Below are 26,416 nucleotides of genomic sequence, written 5' to 3'. Positions count from 1 at the left end.
TAGCCAATAAATGTAAGCCAAGCCCATAAAGTCATCTAAAAATGTGAACCTGGATAAATTTCAGTCTAAATAAATACTCATAAATAATCATATATTAAATAACTTATTTTATCTAATATTAGATCTAGATAATAGGAAAAAAACCTAAAATTTATTTTTCTAAAAATGATATTTACCTACAACTGGCTCTAAGAAATATTCAAAAAAAAAAAAAATTCCTGTCAACAGACAATCAAATAACTTCCACAGTCTGGGAAGACAACAATCATAACCGAGACTGATATCACAAAGACGGTATGGCACATGCCACAAGCTCCTTGGTTTGTATAATAAAATTTAAGAGGACAATGATGCTAGAATCCTTTATCTTTTCACTGAACATCCTTGTGTGTGCTGTCTGAAAATTACAAAAAGAACCCCTCTTACTATGAATCAAGTAGGGCAGACTATCTCAGGGAGAGTGAATTTATGCAAAAGTTAAAGGAGTATGTTTTAGCCTTTAAACATTTAGGCAATATGAGGGCATAGGCCACATCCAGTCCTCACTACTGACAAAAACAGAGGTAGCACTAAGTGCAGGAAAAAACGGTTCCTAAGGGACCACAGAATACCTGGCTCATTAGAAGAAAGCAAAATCACAAGGTTTGACCAAAGGTCAGGCATTAATAAAAGTTGTGATTTTCCTCATTATAGTCCAAGGAAATGATACACAAATTTAGAAAATATGATTTTAGAAAGCACCTACCTTAATAGTTATAACTTACCCTCTATGGTTGAGAAAACACAAGGACTTCTTTATATAGTAATACATTGTGTCTTAAAATTTGATTATGGGTGATTTATATTTCTACTAACCTATCTATATTTTTTAATTTTGCTTTATTAACACATTATTATTTTAAGAAGTAAAGACAAAAAAGTATTAAACTGAATAGCTCTGGTCCTATGCTCAAATCCTTGCTTGTTTGAAAATAATCTCCAATGGGTATTTATTTGATTACATGTAATAATATATACATCAATATGTAAATATGTTACTTTTTATCTTGAAATCCAAGTAACAACTAGTCCATCTTAAATTCAAGTATTAGCTTCTGGAAGGTGGAGGAGCCCATAATGCCACAGGTAGAAAAGGCCTCATCTAGTCCAGGTCCTCATTTAGAGATAAGGACCACAAATAAGGGCCCAAGGTCACACTCTAATTAGGATTCTCAGTTGAGGACTATACTCATGACAGCACCAATACACTCAAGCCAGACGAAGTCCTCAGACAAACACCCAGAATGCTGGCGAGCCAAGTTGAGCATGCTTTGTCACCTCTTCCCCCCACAGCAGAGAACACACATTCTCATTTGCTCTCTACCCCACAGTAACCAGAAAGCCCCAGGTGGGAGGCCAAGGCTGTCCTCATAACAGTAAGTCTGTCTAATTCTTCTATCTATCACTTGTTGTATTCATTAAAATGAATACAGTACAAAATCACAATCTAGACATTTTCCTCTTTCCTGTCTGCCACATGACACATTCTGAGATTTTCAATTTACATTCCCTTGATAAGACAAATAAAACTGAGTTTTCCTTGAATTGAAGTATATATACTTGTAGCATTCTCACCTTACTGGTATTATAAGAGGCAATAAAAGCCTATTAGTACAGATAAATTGGTGTTACTTAAAGCCACTGTCCTAAAACAGAATCAAATTTTGCTTATAAAAACTAAAAAAGATAATAACCTTTTCTTCAATGTGTTTATAAACAGATTTGATAGCTAAAGAAGCTTTCTAAATCATGCCTCATTGTAAAATAGGCAGTTACAATTTTAAAAGAGTCCCTTTGAAGTAGCAGAAAATAGCAGTCGTTTTCCATATCAAAGTAGAATTTGGGTTTAAAAAAAAAGACAATTTCTGTCATACAAACAAAATGCATCTATGTTCAAAACTATTTTCTTTGTATTCTGTCCTACAGAAATGAAAGTGTTCACTGGATACTTCAAAGTTTTTTGAAAGCTAATTTAGGACTTGAATATTTTATTTGTCAAGGAATTTTATAATATTTTCTATATCTTCTTTCATTAAGAGTAGATTGGTTCCCAAGTTAGTTAGTTGGTTTTTAAAAAATTAAAAGAGAACAAAGGAAGAAAATGCGGATCTGTGAGATGAAAAAGGGTACAAAACAACTCACACTGTTAACATGGTAAAATACAGAGTATGGGAAGTTTCTAAGGAAACTCCAGGTTTTATGTGTTCAGTACTACAGATGATACCTGTCTCTATGCCCAAGAGCAGAAAAGCTCCAGCACGCTTCACAATCTGTAATCATTAATTCCCACCAAAATATAATAAGAACTTTAACTCACTTCAACTATATAGATCCATGATTCAAATGGATTGTGTACAATACAAAAAAAAAAAAAAAGAAAGAAAAGGAAGCTCAGAAAAATATCACTGAAGGAAGGAGCATAAGATGATATAAGATTCTTGCCTAACTATAAGCATGCAGAGACTTAACCCTAGGATATAATCACAGTCCCTATGCCCTACTGAATACAATTTAAGAGAACACGTTTCCTAGAGCTTGTCCTATTCCATTCCCCATTAGCTTTGTGACCCTACGCCAAATACCTGAATTCTTATAGACACCACTTCTTCACTTGTGAAAGGGTACCACTCTCAAATGGTGTAGATTTAACACCTTAGCTCATCTGTAGCACCCCAGCAAACAGCAAACTAGAGGGTGTTGTCATCTGAGCTCTAAAGGCCAAAGTTGACTCTCCACATATATCAAAACTAACTATATAAAATAACCAATTTTACCAAAATTAAGGAAATACATTTTAGTACAAATATAAAATAAGACCCAAACTTATTTTACTTATTTCAGTTACAGTTACCTGCTTACTAAAATTGCTGAAATCAATCTCAAAATGTTTTTGCTAATTTCTTTAAATGTCTGCACTTGACAGTAATGGCTACACCTCTATAGTAACTACTAGTTACTATAGTCTGGATAACTTCAAACACACCAAAGTGAATACAAAACACAGGAAAAAACCCCACAAAATAAATATCATTTGCTCTAATGATTTTTAAAAGAATAATTGTTCATAAAATAGTACATGCTAAGTACACAGAAAGGAATGAATATTCTATTTTCACTAGCCATTACACTCATTCTAATATCACATACAAAAAAAATCATAGTAGAAAAAACTAATATGGAGATATTACTAACCATCAATATCTAAGTCTTATTTAAAAGAATCAATATTAGGGGCATCTGAGTGCCTTGACTCTTGATTTTGGCTCAGGTCATGATCTCACGGGTTGTGAGACTGAGCCTGGCATCGGGCTCCGCGCTCAGCAGGGAATCTGCTTCTCTCTCTTCCTCCCTCTCCCTCTGCTCCTCCCCCACCCCCGTTATGCTCTCGCTCTCTAAAATAAATATATCTTTTAAAAAAAAGAATCAATATTAAATTTTTATACAAAAAAAAACCACACCACAATAAACTTACTTATTTTCATTGTACTACAGCCCTGTGGCCTATATTATCAACACTTAGGAACTAGAATCTCACTTCTATTTTTTTTTCTTACTAAAATATACAGGTTATTAGGTCCTGGGTAACCCACAGGTGATTGAAATTTATTTAAACAAAGTATCTCATTCTCTTTCTCTCTCTCTCCACCATCATGCAAACTGCTGTCTCCCCAGGTTTTCCCGGGTCACCACACTGGAGGTATGTACCCACTCTATCACTAATTCCCTCATCAAAACGATTTTTCTTCTAAAAAGCCGCTTCAATTCATCCCTGCTTTAATTGTCCTTGGTCTACTCTTCATTCTATAAAATAACTTGTAACTACCATCACACAAATGCCAATACATATTTCTGTAATGTCAACTGTCATGTTTCATGCATTTTACTTGGCTGAAGTATCTTTATATCTGTATCTTTATAGCTATTATATCTTACCTCTTCAAACCCAAAAACAGACTTAGCTCTCTTAGCTAACACCTATCTGGTAATTAAACTTTAGCCTTCGTTCCATACTCCAAACAAACCAGGCATTTTCTGAGTATCTAATGCTTTCAGTACCACACAACTTGGCATGCAATTATTTTCTCATTGTGCTTCATGTTCTTGACTAGACTTTCAACTCTTGGAAGAGGGTACTGAATCCTAAGACACATCTAAGTATGTTTTCAGCTCCCGGCAAATGTGTGCATACATCTTAGAAAGATTAATCCTTTAAAGCTCACTTCAATTGCCACGTCTTATACAAAATCACTTTCTATTTCATCACGCCCTCTAACGTAACATCACAGCACCCTAACTATAACATCTACTATGGCACCTATCACAGCTGGCTTTGTCACGAAGGAGTAGAACATCACAGCCAACAACCTGGGCTCTAGAGCCAAACGTACTTCTGAGTATGCTCTTATTCAGTTACCAGCACCGAAACCTTGAACAAGACACTTATTCATTGCATGCCTTAATCTCTTCTTTTGTAAAATAGCAATAGTAAGAATCCCATAAGTAATTTCTCTTTAAATGTTTAAATAAACTTAAACTAAAATAAAATCAATTTTATTTAAACTGGTGCTTCCAAAATTTTCAAAGAATCACATATATATTTCACAAAGAAAAGCTCAAAAGGAAAGAAACCACATCTCTTTTATTTTGACAACTGATAAAACAGATTCAAAAAAATACAGACATAATTCTGCTCAACAGCAGTAAAAACAAACAAACAAACACATTTTGGTCAGAAAACTGTTGCTGCATACCGGTGTATACTAGGCATAAGTACCCATCTAGTGTGGATATTTCTAAGAAGTACAAATGAGATTTCAGGAGAAAAACCAACCAATGCCTGACCCCTCCTACCTGGGAGAAGGAGACACTGAGCTGGATAGAAGCCATCTCTGAAAAAGACAGTTACTTACAAGGACAATGCACCAACATGAAAATGACACTCCTTACCCAGTCTGTAATTTATGAACATACATGTCCCAATCCCTACAAAGTTTGCAAAACAACTAAGCTAATACATTCATTAGATAACACCATCAAAGTCCCTAATGTGGCATTAACGGCACAGAACGAACAATGACCCAGTGACAGCACACTAGATGATATGACCCAAATCAAAAGACAGTGCTTTCTTTAGAAAGACAAAATGGAAAAACAACCAATAAACAAACTGCATCTTTTGTCATATCTGGGAAATAGACAAAATAATGATATAAATAACCAGATACACTTATTGGCAAGATTTAAATCCACTGAACTGACACCTCAATATGTAACTTCAACATATTCTTATACTTAAGAAAGTATTAGCTGACTTAGGCATGACAGCTTAGGTTTAAAGTAATACTAGTATATGAGCACCTTGGTGGCTCAGTCGGTTAAGTGTCTGACTCTTGATTCCAGCTCAGGTCATGATCTGATCTGCAGAGTCTGCTGAGGTTTTTCCCTCTCTCTGCCCCTCCCTCCCACGTACTCCCTGCCCCCCCCAATTAATAAATAAATCTTTAAAAATAAATAAATAGGGGCGCCTGGGTGGCTCAGTCGTTAAGCGTCTGCCTTCGGCTCAGGGCGTGATCCCAGTGTTCTGGGATCGAGCCCCACATCAGGCTCCTCCGCTGGAAGCCTGCTTCTTCCTCTCCCACTCCCCCTGCTTGTGTTCCCTTTCTGGCTGGCTGTCTCTATCTCTGTCAAATGAATAAATAAAATCTTTAAAAAAAAATTTAAAAAAATAATAAAAATATAAATAAATAAATAAATACTGGTATAATGCATAAATTCTCCAATTTTTTTTTCCTGTTGGAACAAAAACATACAGTCTCTAGCATGGCAAGAAAAACACGACAATTAGCAAAATTTGGGGTAATGAGATTATTTTTGTGAATAAAAGTCACCAATTTGGTGAGTTAAGTCACCAATACCAAAGCTCTTCTATTTGGAACCCAAAAGAAGAAAACAAAGAGTTGACTGTAAAAATTCCAACAGATAATTATCTTTTGAGAAACTACACAAAATCAATCTCACATAGAACCATCATAATTCTTTCAAAAAAAAAAAGATTTCCATTGATATACATTTCTAAAAGAATATGTAACATCTAAACACAAGCAGGTTAAAGAGTCTTAAGCAGGTTAAAGAGTCTTACGTTAAGAGGTGCTTCTATTTTAATAATGATTACAATAAATAACATATTTCTAAAATTTTTCTCAGAAAATCTAGTATCTTGGGGCACCTGGGTGGCTCACTTGTTAAGTGTCTGGCTTTGGCTCAGGGCGTGACCCCAGAGTCCTGGGATCGAGCCCAACATCAGGCTCCTCCGCTGGGAGCCTGCTTCTTCCTCTCCCACTCCCCCTGCCTCTGTTCCCTCTCTTGCTGGCTCTCTCTCTGTCAAATAAATAAATAAAATCTTTAAAAAAAAAAAAAAGAAAAGAAAACCTAGTATCTCAATCTATAAGATTTGTTATTATTAAAATATCTATTACTATATATATATTATATACATGTGTTATTTTTATATATCATTATCTTTTATATAATACAGAAATGCAAACGTACTTATTCTTGCATAGGATAAATACAACTTGGTATCTACAAATTAGCTAAGATGACTCAAAGTTAATTAGCACAATTGCTACTTACTGAGTACCTACTATGAGCAAAGAACTGAAGAATGTACAAATTTCAAGGTTGGTCTACAGATAGCCCTTTTAATAGACAGGGAAGCCTAAGAATTACTTTTAAGCACATATTAATGCTGCCCTTCTGTGAACTAAATAACGAATACAGCTCTTTTTTGCATTTCATCATATTGTTTCGCTTGTTGAGACGAAGATACATACTATTTCTAGCAAGGAAAGGAAAGCATGACATCTAGTGGAACTGGGGTAGGTGCTCTACTTTTCCAAATAAAGGCTCAGTGCAGCACTAACCACAAACTCTTCTACTCTAGGGGTAAAAAATAACTCCTAAAACTGCAGCAAAAAGTACCAGTGCTGGGAAACTATAGGAAGTGAATCTTATTATTGCCTTATAATTATTTATTAGTCTCATGTTATTTTTGCTCCTGCAGCTGCAGTGCCAAGCCTTTGCCTTCCTTGATAGGGTCTATGACACAGTAACACTTTATGATTCAATGTAATGTTTCCCAGTTGAGAGGAAATTGTATGTTTGTAAAACAAGTGAAACCTAGTATCAGTCATATTTAGATACTTAATGTGTCTCAAACTTTTTAGAACAAAACAACTTATGAATGAAAAGAAAAAGGAAGGCAGGCAGGCATAAATTTCAGGTATTTCAGATAATCAAAACAAGCTTCTATCTGATGCAAATATTTAGAAATGTGCTTAAAATCTCCAGTACCAAACTGGAATCGTTTGAATGGGTCCATTTTCTCCAAATTGCTTTGCCTTTAAGCAAAACTGCACAGTATTCAAGCATTATTATCATATGGGATCTATTCTATTACTACTGATAAACATTTTTAAACTTTTATGCTTCTGGTTCTATCAAATAATGTATAAAAAAGGTTGTAAATTTACATAAAAGGACATTCAGTATAGCTGTATGAGTACATCAGACCCTAGTTCTACACAGACAGCAGTTCAAAGAAATCACAGCCATCGGGCGCCTGGCTGGCTCAGTTGGTAATGGAGCATGGGACTCTTGATGTCAGGGTTGTGGGTTTGAGCCCCATGCTGGCTACAGAGATTACTTAATAAAATAAATAAATAAAATTTAAAAAAAATAAATAAGTAAATCACTTTTTAAATCATAACCTTATACTTTATATACAGTTTTATCTGTACACTATGTAAATTCAAATTCTTTCAGAGATTCAAAATGAAGCACTTATGCATTCTTTAGAAGTACCATTGTTTCCAAGGTGGAGAGAGAACTTGAATCTTGATCTTGATTGGATATCCTAGATGGAGCCCTCCAAAACTTGAATGAGTCATCTAAACCTGTAACAACAGGAAAACTGTCAACATGAATACAGTCTCCTGGGTACTGGAACATTTTAAAGAAAGAATACTTGTTATAGGAAACCAATCAAGAACTTGTTACAAGAAACCAACCAAAAACTAAGAAAAAAAGTTTGCTTGATTGTTATTATTCTTAATTAATTTATATATAAAGCTTATTTCACAAAAATTTTAATGACAATTAGTGAAGGTTGCTTAGCTTAATCTAATTCAGTTTATCAAGACTACCAGCTCCCAAACTTTAATGTGCATAAGAATCATAAAGGGCTTATTAAGGCAATTTCCTGGGTCCTATTCCCAGAGATTCCACTCCCCCAAATCAGGGTGGGAGCCGTAATCTTGCATTTAACAAGTTCACAAAAGATTTCATTGATGTTGGTTCAAGGGCCATGCTTTGAGTAACACTGATCCAGAGAAATCCAAAAAATGAAATGGGTCACTTTCCTAACAAGGATATTTATTTAAAATTTCAGAAATTTTGGGGATGCCTGGATGGCTCAGTTGGTTAAGCGTTTGACTCTGATTTCAGCTCAGGTCATGGGTTAGGAAATGAAGCTGCACATCGGGCTCCATACTGGGCGTGGAGTCTGCTTAAGATTCTCTCTCTCCCTCTCCCTCTACCCCTCCCTCTGCCCCATCTCTTTAAAAAAAAAAAATATGTTTAAAAGCTTCATCAAATGTCATTTTCGTCTTAATTCCTCCAAGAATTGAGCAGAAAAGTGAATTAGAAATTCACACTTAAGTATCTGGGAGTAAAGGAACTATGTCTGCAATTCACTCTTAGAATAATTCAGAAAAAAATATATATATATACACATACACATGCATATAAATATATAAATTTTATTTAAACACATACATATACATACACATGGTGTAGGGGAACAAATACAGTAAAATGTTAACATTTGAGAATGTTTTTGCATTCTTGCACCTTTTCTGTAAGTGTGAAATTATGTCAAAATTTTCAAAAATTACTATTAAAAATTAATTTTAAAATACAACTTATTTTTTTAAATCATTAAGTTATTATTATGAGACAAAAGTATTTATATGTGCCAACAGCATAGGAAATCCAAAAGAATCTACAAATAGAAATAAAAAGGTTTCAGCAAGATATTTTGATGAGTACCATACCAAAAACAAATAGCTTTTTGATATATTAGCAAAACAAATTAGAAAATTAGTAGGAAAAGGTCTCATTTTTGATTGCCTAGGAAGAACCTTCCAAAAAGTTTAAAACATCTAATAGAGAAAAAAACTGTAAGACTCTACTGAAGGGCATGAAATAACTTATAAAACATTAATAAGATGTCAAAATGGTTTCCATGAAGAATTTATAACGTAGAAAAATGCTTAGGCAATGAGTGGAAGGAGGGAACAAAAATGTACATAGATATGAACACAATCATGTAAAACAAACAAAAGCTATAGGGAGAGAGAAGACTAGAGATTTAAAATCCACCCTGACATTAACAAAGGTCATGTCTGCGTAGTGGAGCCTAGAGATAAATGTTTTCCTGTGTACTTTCATCATTTTTCAAATATTTTGTAACAAACACGTAGGTTTTCAATAGTTTTTAAAAAGTTAGATTTCATAAAAATAAAAATATATACTTACCATTTAAATCGCTGCCTTCTGATGTTCCATCCAGAGCAGGGAAATTCGAATTGAATGTATAGCGTCCCAGGTAACAGTATTTTACCATCTGATTCAAATGTTCATAAACACGGCAGTGATATAAAAGAGCCTGAAGGGCAGGTTTTCCTGTGAGCGACAGGCCAGAGTCCTCATCGTGGACACAGGGGCCCTGTAGGAAAGAAAAGAGGGAGAGAAAAAAAAGAGACACTGATTTATACCATAATTTCTCCCAAAAAGACCTGCTGTCTGCCCCACATTCCCCTCAACAAATCCAATGGGTCCCAGGTGCTACCATGATCCTTCCACCTCCCTTTGCCCCTCCCCCTACCCAAAGCAGCCTGACCTAGGGCAAATATTTCACAGTTCTCTAAATTTTTGTCGCCTAAAAATCCTCTGAAGGCAGAAGACTGATCTAGTCTCTCTCTTGAGGGATAGACATTAGTTTACAAAGCTTCTATGAAATGGTTCAGTTTCAACCAAGTAATTACATACTTGAGCCACAAATACAATAAAAGCAGTATTTTTCAACCTACACAGAATAAAGTAAGTAGTCAAATATCTGAAATAATGTGATCCAGCAATTACGTTCCAAATTATTTTTTGCACCTATCAATATGCCAGATGAAAATGAAAAGACTCATTACTATCCAGGATAAAACTTGTTTGCCACATTACTTCTCACTCAATTAATCCTGCCAAGTGTAACACGCAAGCACGCATGCCCACACATATGCTCTCCAACAGGAGGCTGAGAAGAATCTGCCATTATACAATTTTAATCTCGTTGAACTTTTTTCCAAACAATGTTTTGCACTGCCACTCACTACTTTTCCTGGAATATCCAGTGGCAAAAATCAAGCAGTCAGGATACTCTTAAAGTTTGCGAATAATCCTGTCACTAGCTTATAATTATGTTTTTGGAAAATGATAATAAAGTTATGATTTTTAAAACACACCATAAGAGAGAGAAAAATAAAAGACAAAACAGAAATCTAAGTGCTGCCAGGAAAGGTATGGTCAAAGCATACTCAAAGTTTATCATTAACTGTGAGATTTATGTATGGGTCCCTTTTCTCATGTCTGCTCATCACCAAGGAAAGACGGATGTTAAAACTTACTATCCAGGAAAATAAAATGATTCACAAGTTAAAGTATAATTAAAACAGTAAGATTATTTCCATTAACCTTTCTTTTTCAGGATATTATCATTACAATCAAACCTCTTACTTCGTTATTAAATACCTTTTATGGTCATGAATTTGTTATTGTTGTATTCTAATAAGCCTACCTAATACTGTGAGCTTACGCTTCTTCAATAGAGCAATTTACAGATTTAATTAAGAAATAAAAGACTATTTAATGAGCAACCAGCACATGATGGTCCCCGCCTAACTTTAAGTTTTGAGGTCTAGAAGAAGCCAGGTAAAACAGAGAAAAGTACAAGAACAGGGTCACACAGCTGTTTGTTAACCATGGTATATGTTTCAGGCAATGCGGCCCTTTCAGGCACTACCTTATTTATCTGGAATGAAATAATTCATCCAAAACCACAGAGCCAATCCTAACATCCACAGCTTCAAACTCTTCTATCTTGTAAGCAACTTATAACATTCTAAATGTACAAAGCATGTCAAATATACAAGAGATTCATAATAGTTGCTTAACATCACAAATTAAAGCCCTCACTATAATAATTCAGAGAAGGAATTAACAACCAAGATGAGAATTATAAATAATTCAGCTAAGTTTACTGGCTTAGCTCCAACTACTTAACAAACTTCAATAAACCAATAAAATAAAATGATTAAACAAAGTAGAACAAATACTACCTTTCTAAATATATTTCATAATGATGCCCAGAACAATTTCTAATTTTATTAGATTATATAAAATTTTTACTTTTGCAAAATCATACCTATATAATTACTTCCTAGATGAGTTATACCACGTGTAAAATTCATAAAGGTTTAACAAAAATAGGTGAAAGAATGTAAGCTATATAAATCTCAAAAACAAGCTCTTCAAGAGCTCTCATTAAATCTACTGGTTCTTTATTCTGTAAAGGTCTGCTGAGGCTGGTGGTTATACCAACTGCTAGAAGGAAAGGTATTACAAACTCACTGTCTTCTAAAATCCACCTTTTTGGGGTGCCTGGGTGGCTTAGTTGGTTAAGTGTCTGACTCTAGATTTTTGCTAAGGTCACAATCTCAGGGTTGTAAGACAGAGCCCCACACTGGACTCCACGCTCAGGGGAGAGTATGCTTGTCCCTCTCCCTTCTGCTCCTCCCACCACTAATAAATAAAATCTTTTTAAGAATAATAAATAAATAAATAAATAAAATCCAGTTATAAGTACTTCCAAAGTAAATGAGAAATTATACATAAGAGATACAGAACTGTAATATTTTCTAAGTATATATAATTATCATAGTGATAAAGAATCATTAACATAATCACATTTACCCTTCAATTAGTATACAAATAGTCCTTGACTTACAACAGTTCAACCTACAATTTTTCAACTTTATAATGGAGCAAAGTAATACGTGTTCAGTAAAAACCACATTTCAAACTTGGAATTTTGATCTCTTCCTCGGCTGGTGATATGCAATAACATATTCTCATGATGCTGGGCCACAGTAGCCAGCCGCAGCTTTCAGTAAGCCCGTGATCACAGGGCAAATAACTGATACAACCATTCTGTTTTTCACTTTCATTACCATATTCAATGAACTACAGGAGATATTCAATACTTTATTATAAAAGAGGCTTTGTGTTAGATGATTTTGCTCACCTGCAGGCTAACGTAAGTGTTCTGAGCACATTTAAGGTAGGCAGGGCTAATCTGTGATATTCGACAGGTATATTAAATGCGTCTTCAACTTACAATATTTTTAATTTAACAGTGAGTTTACTGGGACATAACCCCATTGTAAGTCAAGGAAGAGCTATATTCGTTTTTTCTCTAGTCTTTATGAATATAAAAGAAATTTAGAAAATAATGATAAAAAATAAGTCATAATAAGAGATGTAAATTTAAAATTCCATCTACAAAGGTTTCAGAACCTGTTTTTTGGGAGGGTGCCTGGCTGGCTCAGTTGGAAGAGTATATTAACTCTTGATCTCGGGGTTGTGAGTTAGAGCCCCATGTTGGGTGTAGAGATTACTTAAATAAAAACTTAAAAAAAAAAATGAGCACCTGGGTGGCTCAGTGAGTTAAGTGTTGGACTCTTGGTTTTGGCTCAAGTCATGATCTCAGGGTGGTAGGATTGAGCCCGGTGTCAGCCTCCACACTGAGCACAGAGTCTCTTTAAGGTTCTTTCCTCACCCATAGCCTGCGCGTTCTCTTTCTTAAATAAATAAATAAATAAATAAATAAATAAATAAATAAATACAACCTTAAAAAAAAAAAAAGAACCTGTTTTTTTTCTTTGCCTATAAATCACAGTGAAAATTATTTCAGCCTACCAAGATTGAAGAAGTTAAATTAATTCTGATAGGAACAAAAGGACTAATACCCAGAAAATAAAGACTAAGAGATAAAAATATAAAAGATAAGGTGATAAAAAGAAAATCAATTCAAGAGACTTAATATGGGACTCATATGATATGCGGAAAAACAGAACAAAGAAAAAAGAAAAGTCATTTTTAAAATAAATAAATATGAGGTGTGCATGGGTGGCTCAGTCAGTTAAGCACATGACTCTTGATTTCTTCTCAGGTCATGATCTCAGGGTCCTGGGATTGAGCCCCAAGTCAGGCTCCATGCTCAGCAGGGAGTCCACTTGAGGATTCTTTTTCTCCCTCTCCGTCTGCCCCTCCCTGCGCTTGTATGCAAGCATGCACACTTTCTCTCTCTTATCACTAAAATACATAAATCTTTAAAAAATAAAATAAATTAAATAAATATGAAAAAATGTGTCAGAGCCAAAAGATATAGAACATCTATGTCTTCAAATTAAGGAGTTTAATGAGTGTCAAGCAAGAGCAATGAAAAAAGATACATAACCATAAAATTCTAGGACATCAAAGACAAAGAGAGGATGATAAATGAAAAGGTTGGCCATAAAGAGGTAAAAAAGCCAGATGGGCATCCAACTTCTCATCAGCAGTATGGGATGTCAGAAGACAATGGAGCAAAATTCTTATGAGGAATGATTTCAACCTATCTGGTAACTACCCAAGCTACTGAGGTACAATTTATATACATTTTCAAATATGCAAGAACTCATTAAGTTTATTGCTCATGCACTTGCTTTTAGGTAGGAGTATGATTATTTTGAAGATGATTTCTAGGAAAAAGGATCTTAACTGAAAAGAAAAGATGGCTAAGAGTTTAGAAAAACATTAGAAATGATATAGACTCACAATTCAAAAAAAAAAAAAAAAACACAATTAGATAGACAGAAACTCCATAGGAAAAAGATCACCCAAACCATTTTTTTAATTATATACACACACACACACACACTCATGTATGTATATATACTATATATATACATATCAGAAAATTTTTCTCCTGAGTGCCAGAGAAATCACAACCCTGGAAGCAGAGATACAGAAGTATAACTACAGCCCAGTAAGTGGCTCTTTAGTAAATTCCTGGTTTTCAATTTCTAGAATCAACTTACAGATAAATCAAGGCTGCAGAAGAGAATGTAAACGCCATGAACATTCACAAAGTGAAAGATAAAACTGACAAAGATTAGCAGAAGTGAAAGGGTCGTAACATCTTAACTACAACTTCCTCACCTTCTAAATGGCAGGGATAGAGATATCCACAGGTAACAAGATCAGAAACAGCAGGTGGAGAAACTAAGTTTGGTAATAAACTAAGTTGGCAGGACATTATTTAAATGAGCTAACTCCTGTGTATCAACACAGTAAAGGAATAAATATTATTGCTAACTACTATTTAGAGATATGAAGGTAACTACCTGAAGAATTAAAATCAGTAGGAGGTAAAGCTGTCTCCGTGAATGAAGAGAGGCAGTAAATTTCATTATAAGCTCTAATCGTTGTTTTAACTGTATATATTTATTACTTCTAAAAATTCATTCAAAATATTTTTAAGTTCTCAAAGAAGACCAAATCTGGAATATGTACATATTACACCATTATTTTTTTTATTCGATTTATTTTACCTAAGCATTAAGCCTGAATCTACATTCTCTATGTGCCAAAGCTTCTTAGCGGCAATGGCATGTTAGCAACAGAGCTTGACTCAGGGCAGTAGAGCCAAGCTCAGCATATGCACAAAAGATGGTCTGACTCAGGCTTTCCACAGATGACTAATGGTACAAGGTCCAGAACAATGAAGCTTTTCGTGCATACACAAGGCCTCGCTCCACAGATCCATCAGTAATTGATGGAGCTGTCTTCTGGCATAGTGGGGAAATCAGCATGGTCTAATTGCTCTATCTCAGGATGTCTATATCCTTACCAGACTTGCCCTCAGGTGAGTGCTGGGGCTGCCAGATCATCTGCAAAACTGCCAGGGAGAGCTGAGAAGGACAGGATGCAAAGAAAGAAAACTCTTCAAATCACTGGGTACCATAATAAGTAAGTTTGCAAAGAAAACAGCAAATTAATTATATCATAAAACACTCTAATTATAATCTAATCTAATCATGAGAACAGATAAACCTAATTAAAGAATATTATAAAAGCTAAATAGCCTGTACTCTTCAAAAAATGCTAAGGTCATAAATGTTAAAGATTCAGGAACTATTTTAGATGAAAGAAGCGAAATAGCTATGACAACTATCTGTAACATGTACTTCTGATCCTAGATCTTGACTGGGATGGTGTTATTTTTTTCTTTCCTATGAAGGACAATAGTGCGATAACTGGAAAAATTTGAAGAATTACCTAATTTTGATAATTATTATGATGATTTTATATGAGAATGTCCTCATTTTTAGGAAATTCACATTTAAGTGTTTAGAGGGAAAAGAAGCATTATGCCTGCAACTCTCGACAGTTCAGAGAAAAGATACTAGCAGACAGAGCTAAGGCAAACTTGGTATAATTGTAACATTTGGGGAATCTAGGTAAAAGGTATATAAAAATTGTGCTGTTTCTGCAACTTTTACATAAGATTAATTTTTTTCAAAATAAAGTTTAAAAAAATAAAATATATATAGAAAATTCAAAGTCCCGGGGCGCCTGGGTGGCACAGCGGTTAAGCGTCTGCCTTCAGCTCAGGGCGTGATCCCGGCATTATGGGATCGAGCCCCACATCAGGCTCTTCCGCTATGAGCCTGCTTCTTCCTCTCCCACTCCCCCTGCTTGTGTTCCCTCTCTCGCTGGCTGTCTCTGTCTCTCTCGAATAAATAAATAAGATGTTAAAAAAAAAAAAAAAAAAAAGGAAAGAAAATTCAAAGTCCTATCTATCACAAAGGAACTATAAGCTCAATAAACAAGTGTCCTTATACCACAAACTGACAAATCACTACATTAAAGCACATGAAATTACCTTTACATTTAAATGTGTGATAATATCTTCAAGTGGAAAGAACAACTTTAATATTATAAAAATTATGCATAAACTACCATGATTCTACATAAAATATTATTATATCAATGATCCCTGGGTACGTGTTTGTCTTCTCCCACAGGCCATAAGCCCCAGAGAATTAAATCTAATTACATATGAATCCCCAAATATAGGTACTCCACAAATGTTTACAGAAATGAACTTAAACTATACAGATTAACCCTATCTAACCAATAAATTTGTTATAATCAACTCTGAAATTCCATTCTGGTTATTAACGTTGCAGGGATATGGATTTGTGACAATAGTTCTGAACCTAAACACAGCAACAGAACCTCCCACACGCAAGAATACTAAATCCAAGTCAAACTGTAGAGAACCGGTTTACAAGACACTGGAGAGCTGGGAACATGACAGTTAGAGCCCCATGGACAATGATTCTGTTTTTTCTGCCTGAGAAGGCTGTAGCCTTGAAGGGAAGACCAGTATTTATAGAAATCACTCTTAAAAAACAGAGCCTGGAGGGGTGCCTGCGTGGCTCATTTGGTTGAGCAGCCAGCTCTTGATTTCGGTCATGATCACAGGATCCTGGGATAGAGCCTGGTGTCCGGCTCTGTGCTCAGTGGGGAGTCAGCTTGAGGATTCTCTCTCTTTCTTCCTCTCCCTCTGCCCCTCCCCCTACACATGTGTGCATATGCTCACTCTCTCTCTCTCTCAAATAAATAAATCTTTAAAAAAACAAAAGATAGTGCTTTGAATAGAAACCATCTGTGGCACACCAGGACTGATGCACCAAAAACTGGGTTCTCATTGCAGCAGGAGCCAGGGTATCAAGGCCCTAATGAAGGTGTTGGGTGCTGCATGAAACTGCACTGAAGTCAGGCTCCTTCTCTTCTCCTGCTCCTGGTGACTGCCCACATAAACTACACTTCTATATCCACGCAACAATAAGTGGGAAATCATGCTACAAAACTTAAGACCTGATTTTTAACTTTATTTACTTAGCAATATCATTATGCACTAGCAAAGACTAATGAAGCACTATCATGTCTGCGGTGGGGGCTGAGAGAAACATTTAAAAGATATATGAAAAATATGGTCACATACATTCTACACAGAAAGATTAATTAAATTAAATGGTAAGAAGTAGGATAAGGCAGGGGCGCCTGAGTGGCTTAGTCAGTTAAGTGTCTGCTGATGGCTCAGGTCATGATCTCAGGGTCCTGGGATCGAGTCCCACATCAGGCTCTCTGCTTGGCTTGGAGTCTGCTTCTCCCTCTCACTCTCCCTCTGTGCTTTCCCTCTCTATTTCTCTCACTCTCTCTTTCTCAAATAAATAAATAAAATCTTTAAAAAAGAAAAGAAAGAAGGCAAGGCAATAATGTTAACATATGAAAAAGAACCTAAATTATTGATATAGATATTAAATGCTGTCTTTCTGATTAAAGGAAGTTAAAATGGATTATATGGTTTACTGAGAGTTTTTTTTCAATAAATACTTTTTAAAATTAAAATGTTTTAATTGATTTATCCCTCACCTTGTTCCAGAAAAGATTTGAGGCCTATTACAAGGAAATGTGAATTATAACATGATAGTAAAAGTATAGCAGGGATGAAAGAAAGAAAAAGAAAGGTATGAAAATATCAAAACCAGGAATAAAGCCAAAAAGCATATATACCAGATAAGCCTCTTTTGATAGGAAGGCTCTAAACTTTCTAGCACTCAGCAATAAAAGGAAAACCAACCAGTTTCGTAATTTATATATGCAAATTATTACCTCTCAGAAGTACAATTCCAGATAGTGACATGAAATAGGAATTTACTCTGGGTGTNNNGGGAAAGAATTTGGAAAGGAGCAGTAATCACAAGAAGAACACTGCAGAATGGCCAGTGGAGCAACAGTACAGAGAGAATCAACTTAGACTTCAGGCACCAAAACAAAGTGCAAGCAGTAAAAGCAATTCTCTTTGTAAAACATAATTAGTGAAATATCTACCTCAACCAAAATAACATATTTACAATGCTTCTAGATACTGGTGCTACCTCCTGCTCTATCCTCAAAATACTGTGAAACATATGTAAAGAAAAGTGAATGAAACATTTTTTTGAATAAGATTATTATTCATCATTCTATCAAAGTTTAAGTTTTAGAATACTGGATTTGTAGCAACTTCTTTCTAGATGTAATAAAATGGCAAAGGTCACACCTCTTGGAGATTATAAAATTCCATCAAAGTATTTGAAGACTATTTTTCTCCCTTCTTGGAACAGCTGTTTTCACTTTGAGATTTCAAGTACCAGTAAACTTTAAAAAAAGTGGGGGACAAATATGAGGCTACCAACTCTTCATAGTGTTAAATAAGGAAACTTAAAAACCAAAAATGTGACCAAAAAAAACATCAAAAAAAGAGGAGGAAAATCTGAATTTATCAAAAACACAAAAAACAATTAAGCTTATTTTTTTAATTTTGCTTAAAACTAGCAAAAGTTTCATCATCAAATACTATTTTGAATTAGAATAGCTCTCAAAATTTTTTATTCTGGCCATAATAAGCAAGGCAAAAGACTCCAAAAGCTCATTTAAAGCAGTATTTTCGGGTCATCTGGGTGGCTTAGTCAGTTAAGCCTCTGCCTTCAGCTCAGGTTATGACCCCAGGGTCCTAGTATCGAGCCCTGCATAGGACTCTCTGCTCAGCAGGGAGCCTGTTTCTCCCTCTCCCTCTGCCTGCCACTCACTCTGCCTACTTGTGATCCCTCCCCGTCTCTCTGCCAAATAAATAAAATCTTGGAAAAAAAAAAAAAAGCATTATTTTCAACTTTTTAGTAGAAAATTAATTCTGTGATAAAGAAGTGGAGAATAAAACCAAAAGCTGCAGTAAGCATGTCACTAGCAACAAAAAGGAACTGTACACTATTTAACTTGCAAGAGAAAAACATGAACATCTATGCATGATTCTATAACAAAATGTCCCAAGAGCTTTAACAGAACCCAGAAGTATTACTCTTGCTTTTATATTTATTTCAAGAATAAAAAATTCATTGGTATTACATTACCAACCATAAAAAACTTAAGTGTCACTAGTTTAACAATAACTAGAGATTATTTGTATTTGAGCAAAAACAACACATTTTAAAATCTAGTTATTGGATAACAACCACCAAAACTACTACACCATTAATAAAATTTTAATCCTGTGTATTCCTTCTAGTTTTGTCTCCTATGGTTTTATTACAATGCAGACTACGAGGAACCAACCATTATGAAAAGACAGTGTGAAACAAATTAGAGGACCAAGTAGAAAAATGGCCTAGGATTTTCCATAACTAGCACAGTTAAGTTGGGTGTGTCAGGTGTGGAAAACTGAGCCTTCCAAGGGTTAAACGAAATGTGGGCCTTGACCTGGATCCATGCTTCATGTCACTCACTGTCTGAAAAGCTGCCCTCACTGCAGGCTCAAGTGGATTTAGCAATTCCTCCAAAGATACATTCTAATGAAAAATTTAAAAGAAACCTTGGATTTGTCTAGGATCCTGGAGAGTGAAATGCAACAGTATGATTAATAAACACATACAGAGAAAGAGCATATCTTATCTCCCCAGTGACGGCACTTTTCTGTTCTCCAAATCATCTAAAAAGCAGTAGGCTATAAAAAAGTTAGGTACTACTAGACTTGATTTTCAGAACAAAAAATTAATCCAGTAAAAACCAAAGAAAGATAAATTATGACTTTAACGGCACTAACCCAGAAAAGGAAAAAAAAATGTTAACATTAATGCATTCTTAGCCAATAACAGATTTATGTATTATTATTAAATTAGAGAGGCAGTATAATGATTGGGTAAGACAGATTAGCTAGACTCACAGCAAAGGTGTGATTTAAGGCAAACTAAACCTTCTGTGCTTCCTTAATCCACAAAATGAAAATAATTAGTGATTCAGAACTGAAACAATTATATGAGTTAAATATTAAGTTAAATATTGTTAAGCTCCTAGAAGAATGCATAATGAACACAGTATTAGCTATTACTATTTCTGTACATAGTAAACACCATGTTAGCTATTATTTCTGCTCGAAATTATCTTTACCATTACAGAGAAAAATTTGTGAATCTCATCATGTATAAGAGAATTTCTACATTCTCTTTTAAGAGATATTGTTGCCATAGTTTCATAGGTAATGAGATAGATAGATAGATAGATAGATAGATATGCCAAAACTTTATCATCAATTAACCTCAAATATCTACTAGCTTGATAACTATTTAAAGTCACCCACCTGCCAAGTATAATCCTTTATAATTACTGAAGGCATTGGAATTACAAGGAGATTCTGAAGAATAAACGCAGCCTAAAAAAAAAAAAGAAAGAAAATGTCAATACTGCCACCTTGTTGTCATCTCTGAAATAACCAATATATTGAAATTTAATAATAAAAAAGATATCACTGGGCAACTGCATATGCTGAGACATCATTATGAGAACTGCTGAGCTCATTGCTTGTTACATCATGACCTAAGAGTGGATGAAATTATTTCATCAGGAAATAGACTTTTTCCTATTTCAGAATTTTACTTTTCCAAAAAATGATCTATAAAATATAAACTATAAAATGTTCTGGTAGCAGTTAAGAAATACACTTTCGGGACGCCTGGGTGGCTCAGTCGTTTAGCGTCTGCCTTCAACTCAGGGCGTGAACCTGGCATTCTGGGATTCAGCCCCACATCAGGCTCCTCCACTGGGAGCCTGCTTCTTCCTCTCCCACTCCCCCTGCTTGTGTTCCCTCTCTTGCTGGCTGTCTCTCTCTCTGTCGAATGAATAAATAAAATCTTAAAAAAAAAAAAAAAAGAAAGAAAGAAATACACTTTCATGTTTCTCTTATTCCACACATACATGCAGCCCCTTCTCTCTCTCCCCCTCTTTCTCCCTCTCATATAAGTTCCTCTCTATAAAAAAGTTCTAACTAGAAATACAAACCACAAATGTCCAACTTTACCTTCTATATCCTGAATATGGTCAAATCAAATAATCTTAGTAGTATGAACACCAATCAACTATATGGTGAGATGACAATATGAGGGTGAATAACAAGGGTAATGAGGGATCGAAGAGAGTGAAATTTTCAACCATCTTAATCGTAAATCAGCAGATGTCTTTAAAGTTGGTAAGTCAAGAGGAAGCTACAAGTTTAAGCATTACTATTAAAAAACAAATAACAAGAAAACTACGGCATTTGGATTTTGGAACTAAGAACTGGCAAATGGTGGGCCCTGGAGCTGCTGTTTCCTCTATAAGCCTCTAATCACTATTTCATTACTGTTTTTAAAAATATTTGCATCAATCATCATTTCAGTAAAAGCAGCAATGAAAGAAAACCACAAATGATTAAGAAAGAATTAAAATAGGGTTTAATTTTCCTCTTAGGTCATATGATAACTACTACAGAGTATTGGGACATCCATCCCAAATAAAGCTTTATAGATAGTACTCATATACACTGAGGTAACAGAAAAGTAATTTTTTTCTGTGACCTACTTTTCAATGTGTAATAATATAGAAGAGTTTGTATAAAATATAGCAAATTCAGCTTTGATCTTATCAAAATAAAGGACTCTAGTATTTACTGTGAATTAGTATCTTTTTAATTCTCTGATAGCATTTTATGGGGTGTTTTTGCAGGCAGAAAAGATCATGGTGGGTGATCAGTCCACAGTGCTAAACAGAGAGTATAGTTTATAAAGACCATCACAACGAATTTCTAGGGTTGAAAGGGGAGGAGGTGCTAAACAGACAGGCATACCTCCCGGCGCACCATACTACATTCCGACTGGTCCAGAAGAATGTTCACCACCGTTCCCCAGAGCCCACCAGAAATGTTTTGACAACTGTTTGCCAATGCCATACAGCCAGTTTCAATGGTGGTCAGTGCTGATCCTAATCCCAGAGAAGTGAACCTCACCTGTTCAGATTAAAGAAAAGTTGTAAAATCAAAGAATCCAATTCCCGAATATGAATTCTTAATTTTTCTGGTACATAAGATATCATACTTTTATGACACTGACGATCCTAAATTCTAAAAGGCACTTACAGAAAATAGTGCCCTATAAATTTATGAATGAATAAAAATCCTATTGCACAATTCAAACAAGCAAATGTCACAGAAAAATCAAAACCAGGTATAAATAGGAATAAAAATTACAGCTCACAAACCTCTTTCTAGGGAAAGCAGTGGGTGCTTGCATATCTTTTATGAACATGTTTATTCCTCATTTTAAAAAGGTTATCTATTATTTTATTCTACCATCCTTATTAGTGTTTCTTACACATGACTTAACTTTTTTGAAACTTCTTTTCAAAAAGAAATAACTATCTTTTTATAAAGCATTTAGTATTTTCTCCAAAATTACTATAAAAGAAAAATGTTTCAAGTAAGATTGATGAGGTGTAATATGTTTACCATAGTTCCACTGCTGCTCAAACTACGCATTTTGGTTCACTTCTGAATTCTGATTCTAAAATAGTTTCACTGATAGCTACAGGGTAACAAAAAATAATGCGGTCATAACATGGTCAAGCAACAAGTACAAGTTCAATTTGTATAAAGAATGGAACCTCTAGGTTCAGATAAAGATTTTTAGTGGAATAGAATATAATCATTGCTTGCTTGAAATTAATGAATGATGCCCATACTTAACAGCACTGTATTATATACTTGAAAATTGTCTAAGAGGTGAATCTTATGTTCAGTGTTCTAATCACAAAACTAAACAATACAGAGGACAGGAGGAAACTTTTGTAGGTGAAGGATATGTTTACAACACTGATTGTGGTAATGGTTTCAGGGGTGTACACTTATCTCCAAATTCACGAATCTGTACACATTAAATAAGTACAGCTTTTTGTATGTCAATCATACCTCAATAAAGTGGTTTTTAAGAAAAGAGATAAGTGGACAAATGGCTAAAACTGGAAATTTTATTAATGTAAAATTTTGCGTTACAATGGTATTATTTTATTAAATGACACACAAATGTCATTTGGCAGCTATCTTTCTAAACTCATTGAAAATGCCTAGGCTTCTCCATTAATTTTTCACTGTTCTTTCTAAAAGTGAAAGATTCAATGATCCTTTCCTTTTTTTAATCTGTACTTTAATGAGTTTGACTGAAAAGGGTCTGCTGTGAACTGAACTGTATCCCCTCTAAATTGGTATGTTGAAGCCCTAACCCACAATGTACCTAAATTTGATGATAGAGCTTTTAGGAAGTAATTAAGGTTAAATGAGGTCTTAAGGGTAGGGTCCTAATCTGATAGGACTGGTGGCCTTGTAAGAGGAGGAAGAAAGGAAAGGTCATTGAATACACAGTGAGAAGGCAGCTGTCTGAAAGCCAGAAAGGAGGGCCCTCACCAGAACCCAACCATGTTGACACCTTAATCTCAGATTTCCAGCCTCCAGAACTATGAGAAAATAAATTTCTGTGTTTCAAGTCACCTATGTTATGTGTCATGGCAGCCCAAATTAAGACAGGGAGTAAACAGCTTAAGGTACAGTCACTAACATAATCTCAGTTTGGAAAATATGAATTCACGTATATGCACATATATTGCTTCATTTGTTTTTAATCTACGCATAATGGACTCAATTTTCCTTCACACTGACCTCTGGGTCTCGATCAACCCATAATGGAATCAACCAAGCCAATCCTTGTTGAGTAGGACCATGCTCTTCACTGTGACTACCCAAAGGCAAGAACCAAAGTGACATCCACTCCTAGAATGAGAAAAGGGAAGAGACACATTAGGTAAGTTTCTAAGAATAAAACAGAGGAAGTTTAAATAACTGAATTTTTAAAAATCAAAACAAAGTTAAAATGTACTTAAGACTTGGTTTTCATTCAGTATTTAGCCAAAACAAGGCAAAAAAAAAAAAAAAACTCAGCTTCTTCTTAAAAAGTTAAAACAATTTTTCTTCAGAACTATATGCCCCATGATTAGACAAAATGTAGTTTCTAGGGCATGCAAATTTTAATCAAATTTCAAATAAAATTCAGATTTGTGTAATACACTTCTAAGAAACATCTGTCAAAAATCATTTTTGTCTAAGAAAAAAAGTCAAAAGAGACATTTTCATATAGGCTTGAAATGTGTGAGACACAGCACATTCCTTGTCTAGCAAGTGTTCAGAAGACAGCAGCTTTTAATGCTCTCACCGAGCTCTGGGCCTGGGCCATCATTTCATGGGATAAGTGAAGCAAGCAAAGAATTGTGCTCTTTGTGACACCTTTTCCCATAAAGGACATAGCATTTCCTCCACGCTCCACATAAAAGGAAGTAATGACCTGAAAAACAAGGGTAAACAATGTCATGGTGGCTTTACCCTGAGTGGTATATAAAAATAAACATACAACTTTCTACTAACTTGTCTGATTTGAATCCTAACCACATAAAGTATATGCAACATTCTTATAGTTTACACATTTCGAAACAGTTAAGATGGTATATTTTAGGTTGTTACCACAATTAAATACTGTTAGTTTAAAATTTTCTCCCTTTAGAACTTGTACAAAGATGCATACTATCCTCCTAAGGAGACTTCTGTGATGTAGAATACGCTCATACGTGTTTACAATGTTACGGTATCCTTTACGAAAAAGAACTGATAAATATCTTATTGAAAAATATACTCAGAAATTGCTACCTATATAAAACTGTACTGGGGGACCTGGGTGGCTCAGTCAGTTAAGTGTCTGCCTTCGGCTCAGGTCATGATCCTGGAGTCCTGGGATGAAGCCCCACCTCGGGCTCCCTGCTCAGCGGGGAGTCTGCTTCTCCCTCTCCCTCCACCCCTCACCCCGCTCATGTTCTCTCTCTCTCTTGCTCTCTCTTAGATAATAAATAAAATCTTTTAAAATTTTAAAACAAAACAAAACTCTACTATCAGGGTTAGGTAGATTTTCCAGAATTATGATTTAAATGTAAATGGACATTTCTTCTCACTTCTGAGAGACCTTAGATTTCTGTTCCATATTTAAGAATATGTTCATTATTTAAACCATTGGCTCTCAACTTTTTCTCAATTCTCCCACATATCTGAAGGATCTGAAACATTTCCATCAATAACAACAAAAGAAATGTTATAATGCTAAGTGAAATAAGTCAAGCAGAGAAAGACAATTATCATATGGTTTCACTCATTTATGGAACATAGTAGGAAGATCGGTAGGAGAAGAAAGGGAAGAATGAAAGGGGGGTAAACAGAAGGGGGAATGAACCATGAGAGACTATGGACTCTGGGAAACAAACTGAGGGCTTCAGAGGGGAGGGGGGTGGGGGATCGGGCCAGTGATGGGTATTAAGGAGGGCACGTATTACATGGTGCACTGGGTATTATACGCAAGTAATGAATCATGGAACATTACATCAAAAACTAGGGATGTACTGTATGGTGACTAACATAACATAATAAAAATTATTATTAAAAAAAAAAAGGAAGAGGGAATATAGAAAGGTAACAACAACAACAAAAAAAGAAATGTTTCTTATCTGAAGAAATATGCCCTCAACTGAGGAGCTGAATCAGAATGGACAAGGGGAGTCAGGTGACAGCAATTTAAGGGAAAGTCCTTTCACCTAATTTACAAAGTCCTTTAAAATATGTGACAAAACCTTTTGGAACATTTCTGTGTAAATCATATATTTGTCCCTCAAATTGGGGTTCAATTAAGTACTTGTTCACTAATTGAACAAGAACCTTTATAAGTTTTCAACTCTTTTTTTTTTTATTTAGAGTAACAGAGAGAGAGAGAGCGAGCACATGTGTGGTGGGGGAGGGGCAGAAGAAGGAGAGAGAATCTCAAGCAGAGTCTGCACTTAAATGAAGAGCCCAATTAGGGACTTGATCTAATGACCCTGAATGCCCCACTTTTCAACTCTTAAATTAAAAAAAAATATTCAAAGTGACAAAAGATCACTCATAATTCACAAAATTTTAGTAAAAAAGGAATACTAACTGTATTTAGGTGCCAACACATTATAAAAGAAAAATCTGTTTTGAGTCAAAACAACCAAAACTACTTGTTATCTGGGGGGCCTAAGTGGCTCAATCAGTTAAGTGACCAACTCTTGATTTCTGCTCAAGTTATTATCTCAGGGTAATGAGATCGAGCCCGGCATCAGGCTCAGCACTGGGCATGGAGCCTGCTTAAGATTTTCTCTCTCCCCCTCTCTCTGTCCCTCCTCCCCACCCATGGGCTCTCTAAAA

At 35.1% G+C, this 26,416-nt stretch overlaps 1 protein-coding gene across 1 annotated transcript in view; it reads right to left on the bottom strand.

Moving 5' to 3' along the window:
• Positions 1-26,416, bottom strand: part of RTTN (rotatin) — a 144,141-nt gene that overhangs the window by 43,871 nt on the left and 73,854 nt on the right. The window contains exons 29-34 of the mRNA XM_040632443.1: positions 24,366-24,494; positions 23,816-23,926; positions 21,956-22,114; positions 20,435-20,506; positions 9,637-9,826; positions 7,903-7,994 (exon numbers count right to left, since the gene is read on the bottom strand). Coding sequence (XP_040488377.1) covers positions 7,903-7,994; positions 9,637-9,826; positions 20,435-20,506; positions 21,956-22,114; positions 23,816-23,926; positions 24,366-24,494 — 753 coding nt within the window. The remainder of the gene's footprint in view (positions 1-7,902; positions 7,995-9,636; positions 9,827-20,434; positions 20,507-21,955; positions 22,115-23,815; positions 23,927-24,365; positions 24,495-26,416) is intronic.

This window comes from Ursus maritimus, unplaced genomic scaffold (genome assembly GCF_017311325.1).
Source record: "Ursus maritimus isolate PB19 unplaced genomic scaffold, ASM1731132v1 scaffold_18, whole genome shotgun sequence".
Taxonomy (NCBI): Eukaryota; Metazoa; Chordata; class Mammalia; order Carnivora; family Ursidae; genus Ursus; species Ursus maritimus.
The sequence above is the reverse complement of the archived record's forward strand: the minus strand, read 5'-3'. Positions and strand labels throughout refer to the sequence as shown.